The sequence below is a fragment of the Acipenser ruthenus genome, chromosome 5 (assembly GCF_902713425.1).
Source record: "Acipenser ruthenus chromosome 5, fAciRut3.2 maternal haplotype, whole genome shotgun sequence".
Lineage (NCBI taxonomy): Eukaryota > Metazoa > Chordata > Actinopteri > Acipenseriformes > Acipenseridae > Acipenser > Acipenser ruthenus.
In genome coordinates, this window is record NC_081193.1 from 63,486,420 (window position 1) to 63,508,521 (window position 22,102).

The 22,102-nt window shown below is 40.6% G+C and overlaps 1 protein-coding gene across 9 annotated transcripts in view; it reads right to left on the minus strand.

Moving 5' to 3' along the window:
- The window catches only part of LOC117402941 (centrosomal protein of 170 kDa-like), a 118,682-nt gene that overhangs the window by 59,790 nt on the left and 36,790 nt on the right, over nt 1-22,102 (minus strand). For all 9 annotated transcript variants that reach the window (XM_059024370.1, XM_059024367.1, XM_059024365.1 and 6 more), the window contains exons 5-7: nt 21,070-21,125; nt 20,781-20,943; nt 15,889-16,026 (exon numbers count right to left, since the gene is read on the minus strand). In XM_059024370.1, coding sequence (XP_058880353.1) covers nt 15,889-16,026; nt 20,781-20,943; nt 21,070-21,125 — 357 coding nt within the window. The remainder of the gene's footprint in view (nt 1-15,888; nt 16,027-20,780; nt 20,944-21,069; nt 21,126-22,102) is intronic.

Consider the following 22,102-nt stretch of genomic DNA (forward strand, 5'->3'; position numbering starts at 1 on the left):
CAAATGAAACTAGTCCTCTGTGAATTACTTTAGCTATTAATAAATCTATTATAGATCTGTTATTGTCCCTTTACTGAAAATATAATGTAAAAGATATGTACACACAACATTATATATTTGAGTACTAATCTAAGCATATATACATGTTTAAAACCATTATAAAATCAGACAGAAGTATTCAACAGGACAGAGGGGAATTCACAAATTAGTTAAACAAAATTAAATTAAATTAAAATTAAACAGCAGTCCCACTTAGTTTTAATTCCAGTGTCTCTATATATGTATTCCCATCTTCATTAAAAAGTCCCAATAGATTGCATTGTCCTCTTAAAACGAATTCTTCAACCCTTAACAGCAGCTCAGCAGGACAGAAAAGAGGAACACAGGATTGTTCCTCCAAAGCTTCCTGTGACTGTAAATTGACACACATTTCCTCTTCAGTGATGTTCAACAAAAACAAAAAAAGTAACCCCTCCTCATGAATTCTCATACACAACTGGCAGAATTTAAGGTGTTTAGGGTAATGGCAATTAAAACTACCTCATGTTTTCCTGTGTATTAAAATAGAAGTGTTTTTTTTATTCTACTGTGTGCTTGCACTGAAGTTAAAAATCACCCATTTCCCCAACCCAGCCAAGTACACTAACCAGTGTTATCCAAATATAAACATAATTAGATTTTTCAAGGCAATTAATGTATGCCGTAACTACAGACATAGATGTATCTACCCAGATGCAAGATCTAACCTATGGAGATGTCCCTTTTAATTCCTTTCAACAGCAGTGTTAACAGTTTGACCCAGATTATCATTGCAGGCCCACTATAAAAGGAAGGATCTCTATCTCCATTCATAGTTTGGGTTATTGTGTATGTTGGTTATTGTGTATGTTAGTTAAACACTTTTATAAGCAAACAAGCATAGTAAAAGCATGACAAAAGCATAGGTAAGCATTATACATAGAGGCATCGGTCCAGATAAGCTGAGCACCTGCCGTTTTTACGCATTAAAATTTGAAATCCACACTAAATATTTTAATTTAAATGCATAAAAATATGCATAGTAAAATTTTGGTGCACAGCTTGTCTGCCTCCCCTAAAACTTCCACTAACAACTACATCTCCCAGAATGCAATGTCTTCAGTTACTAGGAAAGCATACACAAGAAAAACCAACCCAACAAACATCATCCAATCTCCTGCTTGCCCTGTTGTCTTTGCAGCCAATCACAGTAAGAATAAGAAAAAGTTGCTAGCAAGCTATACAGGTTGAAGCATAAACACTCCAGTCCAGCTACCAATCCAACTGGAACCATCATCAGAGACAACCACTATACTGAAGCTAACATGTTCACTGAGTTAAAAAATTTAATGTTAAAATATAAGTAATGTAATTAATTTGCAGTCAGTGTGATACCTCGAAAAAAATGTACTGTGCCAATAAACAACATTGTTGAACACACGTGTGGTTGTACAGTAGTTCAAAATAACATTGCAGTTAAAATGGAGGAAGGCTGTTTTCTAATGCGTACCCCATTACCATTAAAAATTGTAGAGTATTTATCGAGATTACTCATGACTTCAAGGTAATGTTCCATTTTACCCTCTGAAAATACGTTTTACTCTCTGGCAACAAGGGAAAGACCTCATGACAGCCTGGAGAGACAGCTGACAGGAGGAAAGAGACCCCACTGGGGCTGGCAAGGGTTAGCTACCCTTGTCGGCAGTATCCAGCTCTGTGTTTACAGGATGCTGGAGACACCCGCCCAAGGCTTCTAAGAAATTAAAGAGAAAAATACCCCTAGAGTCTGCGAGAGCGGGGGCGGAAGATGACTCAACGTTGGACAACACGGTTAACGACTTAGGAACGGAAACGGATATGAGTATGGAGAGTACTTCACAAAAGACTAGTTCAAGATCTGCAGTTAGCAAAGACATGGGACTCCAGGTCTGTGTCTGCGGCTGGAGCAAGGCAACAACGGTCAGGGGTTTGAAGATTCATCAAGGGAGAATGAAATGCTTGAGGGAGAAGGGACAAGGGCTTTGCATTGATCAGTATTTCTTACGAAGTCAGTCAAGTCAGTCGAATGAAATCCAGCGACAGGAAGCAAACCACAGTTCGCAGGATATCAGCACCCCTGTCATAGACGTGAGGAGGACTTGCATGGACACAGTTGGTGACGAACCTAATGATCCTTGTGAACCCGGTCAGACAAACCAACATAAGAGAGAAAAGAACCTCAACGGGCACAAGCCTGGAGTTAAATGGCCAAGAGTTTGTGAGAAAACTGCATGGGACACAGTAAACACAGATCTCTGCTTTGCGTTGAAAGGTTAAGTGGAACAGTTGAAAAGAAGCTGGATAAATTTGGGGACATCACCTATGCATCTGGAAGCGAGAGGTTTGGAGTTGAAAAAAGGAAGGAAAAAGTACAAACTATTCCTGGAAAGATTAGGCAGCAGCAGGAGATTGAACGCTTAGTTAAAGAAAGGAGACAGCTGAGGAAGCAATGGAGAAGAGCAGAACAAAAGTCAGGAGGAGGGACTCAATCTCTTACAAAGGGTCATAAAAGACAAGCTTGCAACATTGCGCAGAGCTGAGCGCCTACGGAAACGCTACAAAAAGAAGGAGCATGCGAGAGCTAACTTTTATAAAGACCCATTCAAATTTGTAAAGAAGTTATTCACCAGTGAGAAGAATGGCACACTAAAAGCATCTAAGTTTGAGCTGGAGAGATATTTGGAGGAAACACATACAGATTAAAAAAGGCAGGAGCCTATGTCAGTTCCTTCAGACATCTCACCTATCAATCCACCAGAATACCAAATGGAGGACTGTGCACCTAAGTGGAAAGAAGTAGAGCGAGCAGTGAAAAAAGCAAGGGCTTCATCTTCTCCAGGGCCTAATGGAGTTCCATACAGAGTGTACAAGAGTGCTTCAGGAGTTCTACGAATCCTGTGGAAATTGATGAAAGTGGCATGGGAAAAACAGGTTGTAACAAGAGCATGGTGCCGAGCAGGTGGAGTCTTTATACCTAAAGAAAAAGATTCTACAAGCATCAGTCAGTTTCGCCCTATTTCCCTATTAAACGTAGAAGGCAAGCTTTTCTTCAGCATTGTTGCTCAGAGATTGTCAACTTTCCTATTAAAGAACTGCTTCATTGACACTTCAATACAAAAAGCGGGCATTCCAGGTTTCCCAGGATGCTTAGAACACATCAATGTGATCTGGCAACAATTTCAATCAGCTAAAAAGGAGAGGAAGGAGCTCCATGTGACATTCCTGGATTTGGCTAATGCATATGGTTCAGTGCCACATGAACTTCTTTGGGCAGCATTTGATTTTTTCAGTGTACCGATGACAATAACAAATATAGTGAAAGCCTACTTTGGAGATTTGCAATTTAGTTTTTCAACTTCACAATTCAGCACTACATGGCAATGCCTAGAAGTTGGAATAATGGCAGGATGCACCATTTTTCCACTGGCTTTTACCATGGCAATGGAAGTAATCATTAGGGCATCAAAATGGGTAGTGGGAGGAGAGCGCTTGGCTTCTGGAATGCGACTACCACCAATTCGAGCATACATGGATGGCATGACAACCATGACTACAACAGTAGCCTGCACTAATCGGTTATTGGGCAAATTAACCAATAATATTGAATGGGCACAAATGCAATTCAAACCCACTAAATCAAGGAGCATCTCTATAATTAAAGGTAAAGTAGTAGATAAAACATTCTTCATTAATGGTGAGGCAATACCAACAGTGTCTGAGAAGCCAGTGAAGAGTCTTGGGAGATGGTACGACGGGGATCTAAAGGACACAGTTCGTGTGGGAGAAGTTAGACAACGAGCAGTGTTAACGAGCATAGACAGCAGCGCTTTAACAGGCAAACTAAAACTCTGGTGCTTTCAGTTTGGTCTACTGCCGAGGTTGCTGTGGCCACTGACTGAGTACGAGGTTTCTTTGACGACCAGATATTGTCTTGTGGTCTGGATCAACACGCCTTGTTCACTTGGTAGAGTTAACAGTGCCATGGGAGGATGCTGTAGATGAGGTGTAGGAGAGGAAGAAACTGTGGTACGCTCAACTAGCCACTGAAGCAGAACAGCGAGGATGGAGAGTCTGGGTTTACCCAGTGGAGGTGGGTTGTCGAGGTTTTGTGGCACACTCTACAACCCGGTTTCTCAGAGACGTCGGATTCAGTGGCCAAGAGTTGCGTCAAGAACTTATCTGAAGCAGCAGAGAGGAGCAGCAACTGGCTGTGGTTGAGACGGAAAGATTCTGGCTGGGGATCTCAAGCACAATAGAAAGAAAGAAACGCTGATGTACGGGTAAGTAAGCTGGGCTGAGTTGAGTGGGGGACGGAGGGGGGTCATGCTGGGACGCCAGAATCACCGTCGAGCCCTCTTGAGGTGTCGTGGGCTAGTCGACGAAACACAGAGGATGGAAGGTGCCCACTTGAAGACCCCAGAGATGTACCCTACTTAGCTCAATCCAGACGGTTGTCATGCTGATGCGCTGGGGAGACCGCACTGTGGTTGATCCCCGGAGTCAGCATTGCAGCCGTTGTGTGTGCTGATGCGCTATGGAGGCAATAAGCTGATCCCTGGAGCCAGCATTACACTTCAGCCATCAACACCAGACAGAAGGATATCTACATCATCATACGGAAGGAAGCGCAAATGGATGGAGACACAGATGGATCACATTAGTTTACTGTAAAGCTACGTCTTAGTTGGTGCTTATCTTGGCGAGAGCCGAGTTCAAATTAGCATGAAGTTTTAACATCTACTCTCGTGTAATGGAAATCTCAGTGTTAAAATTAGACGCACATTACTCCCAGACCCAAAACCTTATCTGGAGCGCTGCATCGAGGTATGGTACAGTACATTAAAAATATGGCAAGCCACAGTACACTATGTTAAATGCACAATATTCTGTAACTAGTTTGTAGTCGTGTTTTGTCACTGCTGCAACAAGTAACGTAACCCTATACAACTTTTTTTTTCTTTGTAGTTTCTTTGTATTTTTAAGTTATACAGCCCTGACCTGGTGAGTTTCTAGCCCCACAATAGAGAGCTTTGTACTTGGGTTGCACAAATGGAATGATTTGTAAATCCTTCTTCCTTATTTTGGCCATCAACTTCCCAAGGATATTTACCCTCACCAGCCTACTTTCATACAACAGACGCTCAAGTATGAAGTTTCCATCAAGTAGGTATGCAGGGATGTTTTAAGTACATCATTTCACTTTATTTAGATTTGCTGCGTTAACTAGGCTGCATTTAAGATGCATCCAAGATGAATAACATTGTACTAGTATTACAGATAGAACTGTTGAGATCCTAAATGCTAACTTTCGATACACCACATATTCTCGTTTACTACTCCCCATTTTGCCATTCTGCTCACAATTTTTTTAAATTACTGATTTATTCCTGCCTTCCATCTTTCACATTTCGTGAGTAGCACCTATTTTAAGAAATGAGCTCAAGCCTGAGGGTACTGGTAGGAGCCTAACCTAAAGCCTAAAATCTTTCTATGATGTAGTATAACACAGTGAAGAGTTGGTTCATATTGAAATCACATGGTTCTCCAGAATGCTATTCAGCGCTGGCAGTTAGAAAAGAACTGCCTTTACCACCATTTAAGAGATTAGCTGTTTTCTATTTGACACACTCTGCAGTAATGTGTATCTAGCTGTTGTATGATGGTGCACAATACTGCAGTCATCAAAAAAAGGTGATTTGATTTTGAAAGTGATTTAATGCTGCAGCCTAATAAAAATGCACCATCTGATCTATTTTCAAGCCCCTATCTTCTCAAGTGAGCAATTCCCTGACAATCCGATATGCTCCGTAGTACAGATTACAAGGACACTGCCCTCAAAGCACAGAAAAAACAGCACTTTTGAGCGTAATTCTGTGTGGTTGGAACAGGGTTAGCTAAAGCCCTTGCCCACATTTAATAAACAAATACTGCTAGAAGTTACTGCTTTGCATTTGTTTTATTTATACGATGTCTGGCTAGATGCATCTCTCTGCTTCAAGACCACAGCATTTTTTTTATAGATTCTTTGCCAGTACATCAATCAGGAATGAAAAAAACAATTCAGTCAATCCTACTTCTAATAGTGGAGCAGCTAAGCCCAAAAATGGTGTATTTTATCCTAGAAGAATTTTCTGGATGTATGACTGGATAAAACACTCCAGAGAAGGTTTTGGGTCATTGAGTAATTTACTCCTCAATTTAGACATTATGGGGCTGATGTAAGGATACATGCAAAGTGATTTGCAGCTGCAAATCGCCCATATTGTGGCCAAAATCTGCATTTTGCACTCATAAACCATGTTTAGTGACTGTAAAGTGGGACTTCAGCAGCCACTAAAAATGTGCCTCATGCAAAGATTGGTTTTCACCTGGCGTTCTGCACCCGCTATCAAATTAGCACTTTGCCATGATTAATCCATTTAAATGACATTCAAATGAATAAAATAGCATGGAATTGGGTGGGGATCTGGAATACTAAGCGGCCACAAACATTATACTGAGATGTAAGGATTTTGCTTTACAATTGGGCAATTGCTGACCCTCCAGAAACTTTGCACCTTACAAGGTTCAAACCATTGTAGAAGCGAGTAATTAAGAACTGTATAAAACTACACACCTTTGGAGATCTGTCATTGGCCTCAGCATGGCTGCTGTGGTACACTTCCTGATGTGGTGACACTTGACTCTTGTTGAGGACAGGCAGGAAAACCTTCCGAGGGCAAGACGGAGAAGACCCTGCATATTCAAACCCAGGGTCACTTTGTTTGAGATGATGGAAGATGCGGTGGTAAGGCGTTATCATCTCACTCTGCAGGTCATCCTAGACCTAATAGGTGAATTTGACCTTTTCATCACCTGGTTGACTGTCCTCCTCGTAACACAGACAGCATTGGCTTTCTTCACTATAGAGGACAATATGGCATCTTGGTAGCATAACTAATGTTGGCTGAGGCTTTTCCAAATAATTTCATGCTGAGAGACCTTAGCCGGTAGGACTCTCAGTTCCTCAGAAAACTTTTCTTTTACGTGTGCCAAGAGGACTTTGCTTCCCTTCCACAAATCTCATACAACTCTCACTCTCTCTTTGTACTCCTAGGTCACCTCACCTATGGGCTGTGAGCATGGCCGCAAAATAGCCTGATGCACAGGTGGTGCTCATTGCGACCCTCATTATCATGATTGCAGCTCATTATTTGTGTGTGTTGAGTAATTTGCATTGCTCTTAAGATTACATAGGCCACCGGCAGGGAGCAGTGGGGGTGCGCTATGACTAGGCTTGCTACTTTTCGATTTTAAATAGTAAAGCTTGTTAAACGTCGAATTCCCCAAAAATATGAGTTAGACTGAAATAAATATGTATAGGATAAATGTCTGTAAATCCATTCTCTTTTTTTGTTTTTCTTACCAAAAATAATAATTTAGAAATCATCTCCAGTCTGGTGTAGTTTTTATACTTGCTGTCTGTCCCGTCTCTGTTCAACTCTGAATGGCTAGGGGTCACTGTCAGTCAACTCAGTGGTCCCTTAATAGGCTAGTGTAGTTTCACTGTCTGTCGTTTCATCCTGTTCTGACAGATCCCGTTGGCTGAAGCAGCTCTAGAATGCTCTCATTCATTGAAACGACTGTCATTCGTCATGACTGACTGTGTGCACTTTCATTTGCCAGCTACATACAGCACCTGTCATTCAAAGTGCCTACTTTGAAATTAGCGGGTTAAGGTGTGGGTAAGCTTTTGCAATTATAAAAATATATGATGACAGTTACTAGTTTGATTTGAAAATGGGGCGCAAGAGGAACACACTTAATGAATACTGTGCACAATACCCTGCCGACGGCTGAAATCTCCGCGGCAGGACGAAGCGGGCCCGTCTGCCTTGCCTCCAGTGACTCTGAGTGCTGAAGCAGGAGAGGGGCGGAGCTCAGAATAATAAGTGCAGTTAGTTCTGTTCAACTACAGTGCCTTGCGAAAGTATTCGGCCCCCTTGAACTTTGCGACCTTTTGCCACATTTCAGGCTTCAAACATAAAGATATGAAACTGTAATTTTTTGTGAAGAATCAACAACAAGTGGGACACAATCATGAAGTGGAACGAAATTTATTGGATATTTCAAACTTTTTTAACAAATAAAAAACTGAAAAATTGGGCGTGCAAAATTATTCAGCCCCCTTAAGTTAATACTTTGTAGCGCCACCTTTTGCTGCGATTACAGCTGTAAGTCGCTTGGGGTATGTCTCTATCAGTTTTGCACATCAAGAGACTGAAATTTTTGCCCATTCCTCCTTGCAAAACAAATAAAAAACTGAAAAATTGGGCGTGCAAAATTATTCAGCCCCTTTACTTTCAGTGCAGCAAACTCTCTCCAGAAGTTTAGTGAGGATCTCTGAATGATCCAATGTTGACCTAAATGACTAATGATGATAAATAGAATCCACCTGTGTGTAATCAAGTCTCCGTATAAATGCACCTGCACTGTGATAGTCTCAGAGGTCCGTTTAAAGCGCAGAGAGCATCATGAAGAACAAGGAACACACCAGGCAGGTCCGAGATACTGTTGTGGAGAAGTTTAAAGCCGGATTTGGATACAAAAAGATTTCCCAAGCTTTAAACATCCCAAGGAGCACTGTGCAAGCGATAATATTGAAATGGAATGAGTATCAGACCACTGCAAATCTACCAAGACCTGGCCGTCCCTCTAAACTTTCAGCTCATACAAGGAGAAGACTGATCAGAGATGCAGCCAAGAGGCCCATGATCACTCTGGATGAACTGCAGAGATCTACAGCTGAGGTGGGAGACTCTGTCCATAGGACAACAATCAGTCGTATACTGCACAAATCTGGCCTTTATGGAAGAGTGGCAAGAAGAAAGCCATTTCTTAAAGATAGCCATAAAAAGTGTCGTTTACAGTTTGCCACAAGCCACCTGGGAGACACACCAAACATGTTGAAGAAGGTGCTCTGGTCAGATGAAACCAAAATCGAACTTTTTGGCAACAATGCAAAACGTTATGTTTGGCGTAAAAGCAACACAGCTCATCACCCTGAACACACCATCCCCACTGTCAAACATGGTGGTGGCAGCATCATGGTTTGGGCCTGCTTTTCTTCAGCAGGGACAGGGAAGATGGTTAAAATTGATGGGAAGATGGATGGAGCCAAATACAGGACCATTCTGGAAGAAAACCTGATGGAGTCTGCAAAAGACCTGAGACTGGGACGGAGATTTGTCTTCCAACAAGACAATGATCCAAAACATAAAGCAAAATCTACAATGGAATGGTTCACAAACATATCCAGGTGTTAGAATGGCCAAGTCAAAGTCCAGACCTGAATCCAATCGAGAATCTGTGGAAAGAACTGAAAACTGCTGTTCACAAATGCTCTCCATCCAACCTCACTGAGCTCGAGCTGTTTTGCAAGGAGGAATGGGCAAAAATTTCAGTCTCTTGATGTGCAAAACTGATAGAGACATACCCCAAGCGACTTACAGCTGTAATCGCAGCAAAAGGTGGCGCTACAAAGTATTAACTTAAGGGGGCTGAATAATTTTGCACGCCCAATTTTTCAGTTTTTTATTTGTTAAAAAAGTTTGAAATATCCAATAAATTTCGTTCCACTTCATGATTGTGTCCCACTTGTTGTTGATTCTTCACAAAAAATTACAGTTTCATATCTTTATGTTTGAAGCCTGAAATGTGGCAAAAGGTCGCAAAGTTCAAGGGGGCCGAATACTTTCGCAAGGCACTGTATCTAATGTTTTATTCTGTGCATATTTTTTTTTTTGTAAATGTATGCTATAAAAGTCTGTGTACATGTAATACATTTTATATGCTGCATTTTCTACGGTTTATTTGAAACAATTTTTTAATTTGTGTAGGAACTAGCCTTACAAGGTATAGCTTCGCTGTGACCAAATGTTATTTCAATTAGAATGTTGGTAACAATGGTTTTATTGCATGCAGAATATGATAAAGGAGTTTCTCTTAATGAGCCCAGCAAGAAGACGAGAATTCGGTCGGCAAATTTGGACATGGCAACAGGAACAAGAGGGGCGACAGACTGGTTGAATTTACAAAGAACAAGAACTTATTCATCATGATCGCCTTCTTCCAGAAGAAACCCATCAGGAAATGGACATGGAGACGACCCAACGGAGTGAAGAATGACATTGACTACATACTTACCAACAAAAAGCACACTGTACAAGGATGTCTCAGTAGTAAACAATTTTAAAACACAGGAAGTGACCACAGACTTGTAAGATGCAAAATACACCCAAACACACTGGAAAGAGTGAAACTCGTGATGACGAAATCCAACACAATCAACATATAAATCAACATGCTCCAGAAGCAAAGCCTGGTGTTTCATCTGGAACTGATTCAGCGCTCTTCAAGATCTGCAAAAAGATGAAGCAATCGAAGTAAACAAAATCTATAAGGAAGTGACGCCATTATTGCAGAAACAGCAAAAAACATCGCTGGAACAGAGAGTACAAAATGCGACCAGAAGATCACGCAGAAGACAAAAAACCTCATGAAAATAAGGGAAATTAAACAAACAGCAGCTCTTAAGTCACAGATTGAATACATTGAGCTCTGCAATACAGTAAGAAAGCGCATTACTGAGGCTATACGGTCGTTCAACTGTAGGTTGGTAGAGAAAACTATTAAAAACAACAACCGAAGCATGAAGATCTTCAGGGGGGGAAAAAACAAATTTTAGCAAATCAAACAAGAAGACGGGAATGTCATCAAAAACTGCGAATTGATTTTGAAGCGAGTCGAAGACTTTTACACAAAAGGATATAGCAGATGAAGACAAGATGGAAAAAACGCAACCCGAGGAAGAAGTTCCAGACGTTCAAACGAAAGAAGTGAAACATGCTATCAAACATATGAAGACAGGAAAGGCACCCGGAGAAGATGGCAAAACGATTGACATCGCGAAAGAAGGAGGTGAAGAACTGACAAAAATACTGGTCGCACATTTTTACAGATCGTATTAAGCAAAATAAAGTGCCAAAGGACTGTAACAACGCATCAGTGATAATTTTACATAAGAAAGGAGATAAAAAAGACCTCAAGAACTACAGACCTATTAGCTTACTTCCTATAATCTACAAAACTTCAAGATAAATTTGACTCGGCACAATCAAATGAGCAAGCAGGATTCAGGAGTGGATTTAGCACAATATATCATCTTCAAGGTGTATGGTAAGTGATTCAAACCAGCAACGAGTACGAACTACCGCTTTGCTTGGGATTCATTGACTATGAAAAAGCCTTCAACTGTGTTTACACAAGATCTGTATTAAGCTCTCTGAAAAAACAAGGAATTGAGAAAACAGAGACCTGATCAGCACCATATACAATAATGCAACATCCACAGTAAGACAAAATCAAGATTAAAAAAGGAGTTTGTCAAGGAGATACAATTTCCCCAAAGCTCTTCACGGCCACCATAGAAGACATTTTCAAAACACTGGATTGGGAAAATGGAGCCTACTTGAATCACCTATGATTTGCTAATGACATCCTCATATTTACAACATGCCCAGAAGAATTACAAACAAGAATACAAGAACTACATGAGGCTAGCATCAAAGCAGGTTTGAAAATGAACCTGAAGAAGACAAGTCATGTTCAATAAATATACCACTTCACAGGCAATTGAAGTCAATGCGATCAAGCTTGAAGAAGTCAATAACTACGTATACTTAGGACAATTAGTATCGGCAACGGAGAACCAAATGTACGAAATCAACAGAAGAGCTAAAATGGGCTGGAGTGCCTTTGGAAGATTAAGCATGGTTCTGAAAGGGAAACTACTCTTATGCCTCAAGAGGAAAGTCTTCAACCAATGCGTGCTGCCAGTGCTAACTTACGGATGCGAAACCTGGACCCTCAATTCAAAAATGACTCAAAAATGACTCAACAGAGTATGGTAAAATGCATGCTGGGAATACAAGAAGAGACAGGAAAAGGAAGGAATGGATAAGAGTGCAAACAAAAGTATGCAATGTTATTATAAGAGCGAAAAAACGTAAATGGCAGTGGGCCGGACATATAGCAAGAAGAACAGACTATCGCTGGACCAAAGACTGGATCCCAAGAGATATAAAGCGACCAAGACGACCTCCAGGAAGATGGCAAGATTAAATTAGGAAACACACCGGAGCAACGTGGATCAGTGACGCAGCAGACAGGTTTTTGTGGAAGAATCTTGGGGAGGCCTTCAATATATATATATATATATATATTACAGGCAGTCTCCTTGTCACACCTCACAAAGAGCGAAGACCCCCCCCCCCCCCCCATTTATCCCTAAAACAGCCAACCGGCTCACACACACACTATCGAAACCAGTGCTAATAGTGGTATGGTCCCTCCACAGAACAATACAGATAACGTGAAGGCACAGGACCAGACAAAACAAGACAAACGAGGCAAAACAAAAGCCCTGCCGACCTGCACTAACCGGGTCGCTACACAGCTCCCCCCCTTAGCCCCTCGTCCCCGAGGGAACACAAAGTCTCAGAAGCAAAATGGAACACGGTGCTGTCTCTGTGGGCATGGACGACGTGCTGTGAGGGGATCCCTGTCCGCTCTAGGGATCTGTCCTGCAATGTCCATGACAGAGGAACCCTAACCCCCAGGGCTCCCGGCCGGGTGGCTATGAGGAGGAGGTAGATTGAATTACAAAGCTGTTGAATGGAGCCGGCGAGGAATTACCCCCAGTGAGGAGTTGGCATCTAGCCTCAATTACAAATGGCACACGCGGCAGAGCCTGAACATATTGCGAGTGGGTTTCGGCAGATGCAAGTTTCTCATCAAATCATGGGGCCTCTACATAACTGACCTTTGTTTATGTCAGGAGAAGCAAACCATGGATCATCTCCTGAGATGCCCTGCAGCACCAAAATGCACTCCACAAGATTTGGCAATACCAACACCAGAAGCGGTGGCCTGTGCAGAATACTGGGAGAAGACCATATAGAAGGTTGGACTGGAGACACGACGAAGAAGAAGCAGGCAAGGCCAGTTACATACCTTGCCACACTGCTTACTTGGGCATTTAGAGTGCTTACCGTCTCTGATAAGATCCAATAACTTAATAGTGGATGGAACAGCACTTGCAAGCTTCGGTGGCTGACCTTCCACAGAGCATTAATGCCCCTCGGCACAGGCTATTCCGAGGCAGGCCCTCCCACGTCCCCTTAAGTTATTTAGTGCGGCAGGGGTTCTTCGGAAAGCCAGAGTCCTCATCCAATCTAGCTCAAAACCCTGAACCCATGTGGTCTGAAACCATGAGAGACATTTGAAAATCAGCATGTTCAGGGGATTGAGAGCTCATCGCAGTGGTTTTCCAGTCCAACCTATCCTCTTTCTGTTTAGAACGGGAGTAATGACAGAAAGAAGCCCTCCTGCTCCTCTTAGCTTCCTAGATCTTGACCACATGTGGGCCCTGCGCTCCATTCTAGCTGATGCAATGCAAATAGCTGAAGTGGGCATATCTTAAACACCAATGGGGACCACACGACTCTCTGTAGACCTGGTGGATGACAGCATGCCTAAGTGGAAGTCATCCATAGGTCAGTCTAGCCAACCAGAAGAGACATAACACCTTCCATCACAGCGACTCCAGTCATGAACGCCACCGGGAGCTGCATGACGACTTAGTACTGGACAGCTTGGGGCAAGCGAGCTCGAAGCGGCCCCTTATCAACTCAACATTTATATAAAACTAGAAATGGGAGTTCTTGTGAACTAAAATATCCTCGGAAGCATTACCTAAGGGGTATGTCATATCAGGAGTAATATGAAGAAGTGAAAAAGATCAGCATCACTTTTAGTGTATGCACAGAGATTAAAACCAATGTGGCACTGAAAATGAAATTTCTACTGGACACCATCTGTAATGAAAACTTTAATGAGAGAATCAGAGAATACAACTATGTACTAACTTCTGTAGGTTAATGTATGCAGCAGTGATCAGGTTAATCTAATGGACAACACTGGTAACTGAAGTTCAGTAAGAAAATAAAAGAATACAGCTGTGTAACAAGCATAAAGACAATAACTCTGTCTCTATGCAGCAGTAACTTCAAAACGTCACATTACCTCAATAGCAGAATTGCAAAAAAACTGCCATGAAAGAGTTCATTTTTATTGTATTATACCCACAATTGTACTTGGCCTAGTGAATCACAAAATACATGTTTAACAATTATGAAGCCAATATCTTGAAGCGTTAGATATCAATGTAGAAATGTGGTTAATTAATAAAAAGCTACAACATATCCCAAAGAATATGAAAAAATATATTATTAATAATTAAGCATATAAAAAAGGTTAGGTAAAGAGATAGCCTTTATTGGTTAACTAGTGCCAGAAAGCATTCTTTTTGAGAAATCTACGTCCTATTCAAGTCTGTTCTTATGGAGCAAATATGTAGGATGTTCTAAATGGAACCTACAGCGTAGAACAGTTTTACAAACATCCGGCTATATCCTATTCTGGTGAGCATCATCAGCAGATTAATCTTCACATGGATTTAGAGAGTCCATGACAGAGCTAAGTGGGAAGGTTCAGAGCTTTCCAGTTATCCATAATCTCACTAAATCGACACTGCATAGGTCAATTTGATAGAACTCTTTAATTTACAGACGGTGATCCTTTTATTTTATTACTTTCAATGACTGGGGAAGAGAGTAAGTTGGTTTCTTTGTATATATGTATCCTGAGGTGTCCTGATATAAAACATATATATATATATATATATATATATATATATATACACACACACACACACACACACACACACATACATATACACACACACATAAAATCAGAGCTGTCAAGCGATTAATCTCGTGATTAAAAAAAAATACTTGGTTAATCTCAGTTTTAATCGCATATTAAATTTATACAATTACTACATCCATCTAATTTAAATTTGTTTTATTACTGATGCTATTATTATCCCTAACTGTAAATAAAATCATTTAAAAATGTATTTATTTATGTATGTATTTTTTTATATAACACAGACATAAACAAACAAGATAGCTGCTTCTGCATCCAGCGCTCAAAGAATATCACCGACATTTGCAGAGCTTTTTTAGATGTTATAGTAATAAAATAATGACTTGGATCGCATTATTGAGAAGTTTGGTGATAAAAACGAGTGATCAGGAGATAATTTATCGGTATGCACTACTATGTAGAGGTATGTGAAGATGCAGTACTGAGTGTCCTGTTGATATGCAGTGCCTTTTAAACCTGTTTTACTGTGAAAAAAATACTTTTAAACAGCGTGTCTAAAATAAACTGCGTGTGTGAAAATAAATTGGACCTGATGTGCCTGAGACGCGCTGAATAAATAGACCGCAAAGGGTTAAATATAAAGGAACAGTGACAGCAATTGCCCAGCCTGACCTGTATTGTTTTGTTTTGTGTTCATGATTATTTTGTTTAAATCTTTTATTTCGCTCGGTGAGCAAAGTGTTTTTGTTTAAATATTCTATTTATATTTTTGTTTGAAAATAAACGACACGCAGCGTGTTTTGCCTGCAGTACTGGTTTGTGTTTTTGTTTCCTGCAACTGGCCTGACGTCACCACTCGTCATCCCTGTCACACGTGGTGTCCAGTATGGGGTCACCAGCGCCTCCTGGACTCAGGCCAGCGCAGGTACTGCAGTACTGCCTCTTTGTTTTTGTTCCTGCTGCTGGCCTGACATCACCAGTTAGCCATCCCTGTCACAACAACATGTATGAATTATGGCCTGTTTGGCCTGTTAATATTGAACCAAACATGGGCATCTCTACCTGATGCACCACCCTCCAGCTTCTTTCCCCCAGCTTTGGTTTCCTGATTGAAGGAGTTTTCATCATCAGCATCATCGTCACCCCACCAAGATGGCTGCCCATACAAAGGAGTTCCCCGGTGCAGTGCAGCCATGTCCGCTGAAATTCAAAAAAGAACAACTTGGATAAAACCTAAATTATGGATTCAGATATTTAACAATCCATTTGATACCGTTTGAAAATAATGTTGCATTTGCAGGCAAAAGTTCACATTTCCCTTGAGCTTTTAACAATGTAAAAACAAGCAGTATTTGAATATCCTAAAAGTACTGTGAGAATCAGTCAGTCCTGGTGACCTACATAAAGGACTTATTTTTAAAACAGACACTTCATAGCAGGCCCAACTTAGTGAACTGCATGCAGTCTTATTACAAACAATATTTAGCTATTTATCTAAAAGAAAAAAAACACACCATTTAATCTATATACTTTTTTACACAAACTCAGGCTTATGGCATTTTACATTCAGTTTGCTTCTAGAAAGTCTCTCCAGCACCCTCCCTTTAGAACTCCCTTTAGATTCCACGTCAGACACAGGCATGACGAGCAGATCCAGGCAAGAGTCTGTGCTAACTATACCTCTGCCCCTTGCTAAGGAATTAACCAGCTGTTTTTCATTTAGAAAAGAAACACCAATGAAGGCAGAGTACATATGCATTGAAAAATACAGATTAAATAGCTAACGGTGGGTCATAATTTAACAGTCCTGTATAGAGAACAGAAATATTTTGCTAAGAAACACGACAGGAATTTTGGATTGATAAAACTTATCTAAAGAGGTGCTTAATTTAATGTGTCAATAGACAGTTTGCAAGCATGCGTTTTTTTTTTTTTTTTATTATATAAAATGTGAAAAACAGTAATTGGCAGAATTGGTGTACAAACATAATGTACAGTCTTCCCTCTTGCCAGTTACTGGCAGCCTGGCATTAATCTTGTCTAAATAGTGACTAGTTTAACTGCACACTCCAAGCTGTCAATTCCACCTTTTATTTTGTGAGTATGCCTTTGTCTTCAAACTGACCAGGACAATGGCGCTGTCTACAGTCTGGTACAGAGTTAGCTGGCACCACAGGGGTTTCCTGCCATACTCTCTCCATATTTGTGCAGAATTGTGCAGTGTTTTTGTGTTGTGGAATAATGTCTGCTGAGGGCTAAGCTGAGAGCACCAAACTATTTTCTATTGTTATCTAAGCTGAATGCAAACCATCCCACTCTAACATCTAGCCCCCCATGAATGGGATATTTTACTATCCAATTCGGTACTTAATTCTGCATTATTCAGGTCTCTATCTGAGAACATAACCAATGCAAAAGGCTGTTCTTTGTAAATTAACATTATTTTTTAAGCCCTGGAAATAGCTAAGAAAACTAACAACTGTCTAAAGAATTGTATACACAATGCGGTTCAGTACTATTTCTTGCTACAAGCTGTAAGGGCAATAGCCCTTAAGCTATGAGCATATGTGATCGAAGTGTATTCAAACACAATAAAGGGTTCGCTGTGCACTGCACTGAAATGCAGTGAAAGAAACATCACACAGTGAAAATGGATTTCATATTCAGTAGTTGTCTGCAATGGTTACAGCTCATCAGCCATCTTAATAGGTTTTCTTAAGCATGAATTCTTTATGTCATGATTGGTGAATAAGTTAGGCAGATTCACTATTACGGTTTTATTAAATATTGGGATATAAACCTTGTGTCACAGAAATTTGACCCTTTGAAAAAAAAGGAGATAAACACTCTTCCTTACAGTAGAATACATTTTGTATTGTTTTTATTAGAGTCAATAAATCGCATATAAAACCTGGGTTATAGAATAGCTTACTTCACGAGGTGTCAGAAGACATTATCGATGAGTGGATTTATTATGAAGTCGTCACTATGGGTTATGATGAGCTGCTAAAAATTTGCAATGCCAATGTCTGCGTTTTAAATATCTGCTGTTTAAATGTGTTCTGTGTCAGATAAATCTAAAATAATTTAAAATATCATACCCTGCCATCTAGGAAATACTGTATCTCATTTAAGATATAAAAAAAGAAAATTAATGAGCCAATACTTGAGTAGAAGTTAAAACGACAGGACTGTCCTGTCATCACTGGCATTAAATAGGAAATTATATATGCACCAACGCTAACCATGCGCACCAGAACTCAGTGCCTGCTCACCATCTCCTCCTGGATGCACTTTTTTAAAATTTAGTAATCACCAAATATTTTTATTATTTTCTCCCAATTTGGCATATCCAATTATTTTTAGGCTCAGCTCACCGCTACCACCCCCACGCTGACTCGGGAGCAGTGAAGACGAACACATGCTGTCTTCCGAAGCGTTTGCCGTCAGCCGACCGCTTTTTTCACACTGCAGACTCACTGTGCAGTCGCCTCGGAGCTATAGTGTCGGAGGATAACGCAGCTCTGGGCAGCTTACAGGCAAGCCCGCAGGCGCCCGGCTAGACTACAGGGGTTGCTGGTGGCAACCCCGGGTGGCGCTCGGCCAATTGTGCGCTGCCCCCTGGGAGCTCCCGTCTACAGTCAGCAATAGAATAGCCTGGACTCAAACCGGCGACCTCCAGGCTATAGGGTGCATCCTGCACTCGACTAGGAGTGCCTTTACCAGATGCGCCACTCGGGACCCCCACACTCGCATCATCTTAAACTCAACCTCTCCAAATTAGACCTCCTTTTCTTAAACTCTGTATCTGCTGCTCGCCTTATCTTTTCCCTTGCTCGTTTCTCCCACGCTACTCCACTGGCTCCCTATCGCCGCTTGCATCCAATTCAAAACTATTGCACTTGCCAATCGCTGTCTCGACCTTTCTGCCCCCTCCTACAGATTATTATTTCTCCCTACAACCTCTCCGCTCCCCCGCCTCCAGAGCCCGCTCCTTCTCCACCCTCGCCCCTCAGTGGTGGAATGACCTACGCATGGATATCAGGACTGCTCAGTCCCTGACCACCTTTCGGCGCCTCCTCAAGACACACCTGTTCAGACAGCATCTGTAAACCTCACAACTAGACTATACTGAACTATATGGTACCCAACTGTATCAGTAGCTGCATCATCTTGTACTTGCACTTAACTGCTCCACACTTTGCTATATTATACTACTGCTCTCAATCATAATTATGTTTTCTGTATCTTGTACTTGATTTTACTCTTAATGGTAACAGTATTCACATTTTTTGGAATTGCTCTTATTTGAAATCGTTCTTATCCTACTTACTACTTGCTCTTAATGGAATTTACTCTTATAACCAAATATTTTTACGTTTAACTGCTCTTAGACGTAATCGCTCTTACACGTAATTATTTACTGTATTTTTTATTTTCTCTCATTTGAATTCTCTTACTTACTACTGATTTTATTATATTTTTATAACTACTATCATCTGTAATGTGATACTTTGTAACAACTGTAAAAGTCGCCCTGGATAAGGCTGTCTGTTATGAAATTAATAATAATAATAATAATTACAACAATCACTGGTGTAGGAAATATATTTTCAATTGCCCTTAAATTAAAGTTATGCAACTAGCTAAACCAAAGCAGAGAAAATGAGTATACTAACACATTTCAGTTGAACATATTAACGTTTCAAACTTTCTTAAAAGGCTAACAATGACTAAAATATATGTTTTCCCAAAACTCAAAAAGTATTTCACAATCCAAATCTCAGTGGGATTTTTCTAAAGCACTCCATCCCTCCCAGTAGGAATTCAACAAACGGACTGAAAATGCATAAACTTAGATCAATGAGTACTCAACAAAAGAAAACAAAACAAAAAAATTCCCAGCTACCCAGGGTTTATTGCAGCTAAGTTGACCTTTTTGTTAGTAAATATCATTGAAGTAAGCTGGACCTCAAACTTTTTGTTGACATTGGACTAATTTATTTTGAAGGGTGGCCATTAGATAATGAATCTCAAACCTGACATTTTTGCTTGTGTGCAATGTAATTTATAATGTAATTTATATTGTGATCCCTAATTTAGTACAGCATATCTTTTTACTTAAAAAAGGAAATGGCTAAACAAAGATCAAATTGCTTTGGAAACCCTGTATTGTTTTCAGTTCTCCCAGATCACCACAGTGCAGCAAGGCAATGTATTATTATTGCATATAATAAGGATCCGAGTACTGAAATGTCACCACAGTATTACATTACAACAGATCAGCAGACCCAGGCTGCTGGCATCCAAATTAACCCACTTTTTTTACAAATCACGCAAGTAAGCTGCAGTACATTTCATTTTTAATTCCCTATTTTTTTTTCTCATTGTACACTTCCTAATTACAGATTTAAACAAAGCTAATCAATGCAACTGGATGCGAGGAGTCCTTGGGAGGGATTTAGATCCTGGATCAATAAAATTAGGATTAAGTCTCACTGTTTGTCCAGGTTTTCCACTTCAAAGGTGGCAATCCTAGAAGGGACATCAAGAATTTCCCCAGTGAACAAATGAGGGTCCCAAAATTTAGTAAGTATATTTATTTAAAAATAAATAAATAAAATCATTGAAAACCCATTCACTGCCTTTCTGAGATGTCAGTTATAGAAAAGCCAGTTTTAAATAAAGATGCAGAAGTTTCCTGATCTGGGGAGGGTTATCACAGTAAGTGTACCCCTTATAAAATGTATAAAGCACATTTTTGGAAATCCTCTTTCAATATACTTTTGGTTTTACACTTATTTGTAAGCATTTGGGATGTGACAGCTACTTTCCTGATATCCTGTACAAAACCTTCTCAAATTTTCTCTGGTCAGCAGAAATTCTGTGGTTGGTCAGCAAAAATGTTAAAACATCCCCCACTCATGGTTTTTCACTGTTTGCGGGCTCCCTACCTGACATCTTGTCATCCAGTTTCTGTGCCTCTGCACATTTGAGTAACCCTTCACCTCCAGCCTCGGCAGCTTTGGCTTCAGCTGCTTTAGTTCTGGCTGCCTTAGATCCTTCCCCTTCTGAGGTCTTCTGGGTCAGCTGCAATTGGCTTGTAAACTTCTCATGCTAGCAAGCAACAACACAATACAACAGGTAACACGTCAGGGGTTGTGAACGATTACCACAGAGTGCCATCTGATCATATCTCCAGGAATTGATTAAGCTCAGCACCTCAGCAGTAGTGAACCTTACCTTCAGAGCTTCCTCTGGGACACGGAGCTTCCCACGGACTACTGTGAACAGATTTGTATGTGGGTTGTGTTAAGGAAAAGCAGACAGGAGGACATCCCTGCCCCGGCTGATTTCAACTGCCTCCCTGTCACCCACTATCACTATAATTTTCTGAACAAGGCACTGTTCTCCACAATAAATGAGTCGTGGCATGAGCCAGGGTACTTAGCAACTACATCTGTGATAATACATTGAGCATCACATAAAACATGAAGTTAAAGAATGATGATGTTTTCATTCCTTGTATCTGGGGATATTGCAACATGGGTGCAATCTATTACACCTAATACATTTGAGAAGCCTGATAACTGATAATATTTGTGTTCGGTTCTATTTTGTTCCACATCCCCAATTGGAAATAGTATATACCCTTTCCCTACGGAAAAGCGCATCTGTGACATCAGTCAGTATCTTTGACATAGAAGACTGACAGATGCCTGATCTGTGCCTAACTGTTGTCTGGATGGCACCTGTTGCATGAAAATTAATGTAACCTTTACAGGTGCAGGTATAACGTGACTGCAGGCTGTTTGTGATTCTAAATCAAACTAAAGCAGATCACACAGCTCTGTTATAGTGCCTAAATCCAATCTGTACCTACGCATAACTTGTTTTGTAGTTAGATCTAGAAATGTCTGACGAGGCAGTAATATTCTGGGTTTAGTGTAGGGTTGTTTTTTCCTCATCCCTTCCCTCTGGTGCTGCAGTCGAAGAATTGGAAGCGCTTCGATATTCTCCATTGTAGATTACAGCTCAGCAGCCCTGTCAGAGGTCACAGTTTAAGACATGTCTTAATTAGCGAGTGTATTTTGGTGTTTTGCACCTTTTGAAAATAAGGCGTTGTTTGCAAAATACAGCCAATTATGAATTTCAAGCTGTAATGCGAGTGTATTTTCAAAAAAGCACAAAGCCTAAAATTCCACTGTGCCACTGACTTATACGATGTTTGAAAATACATTTTGCGACCTGTTTTTCCCTCTGCCCCTTGTTCTAG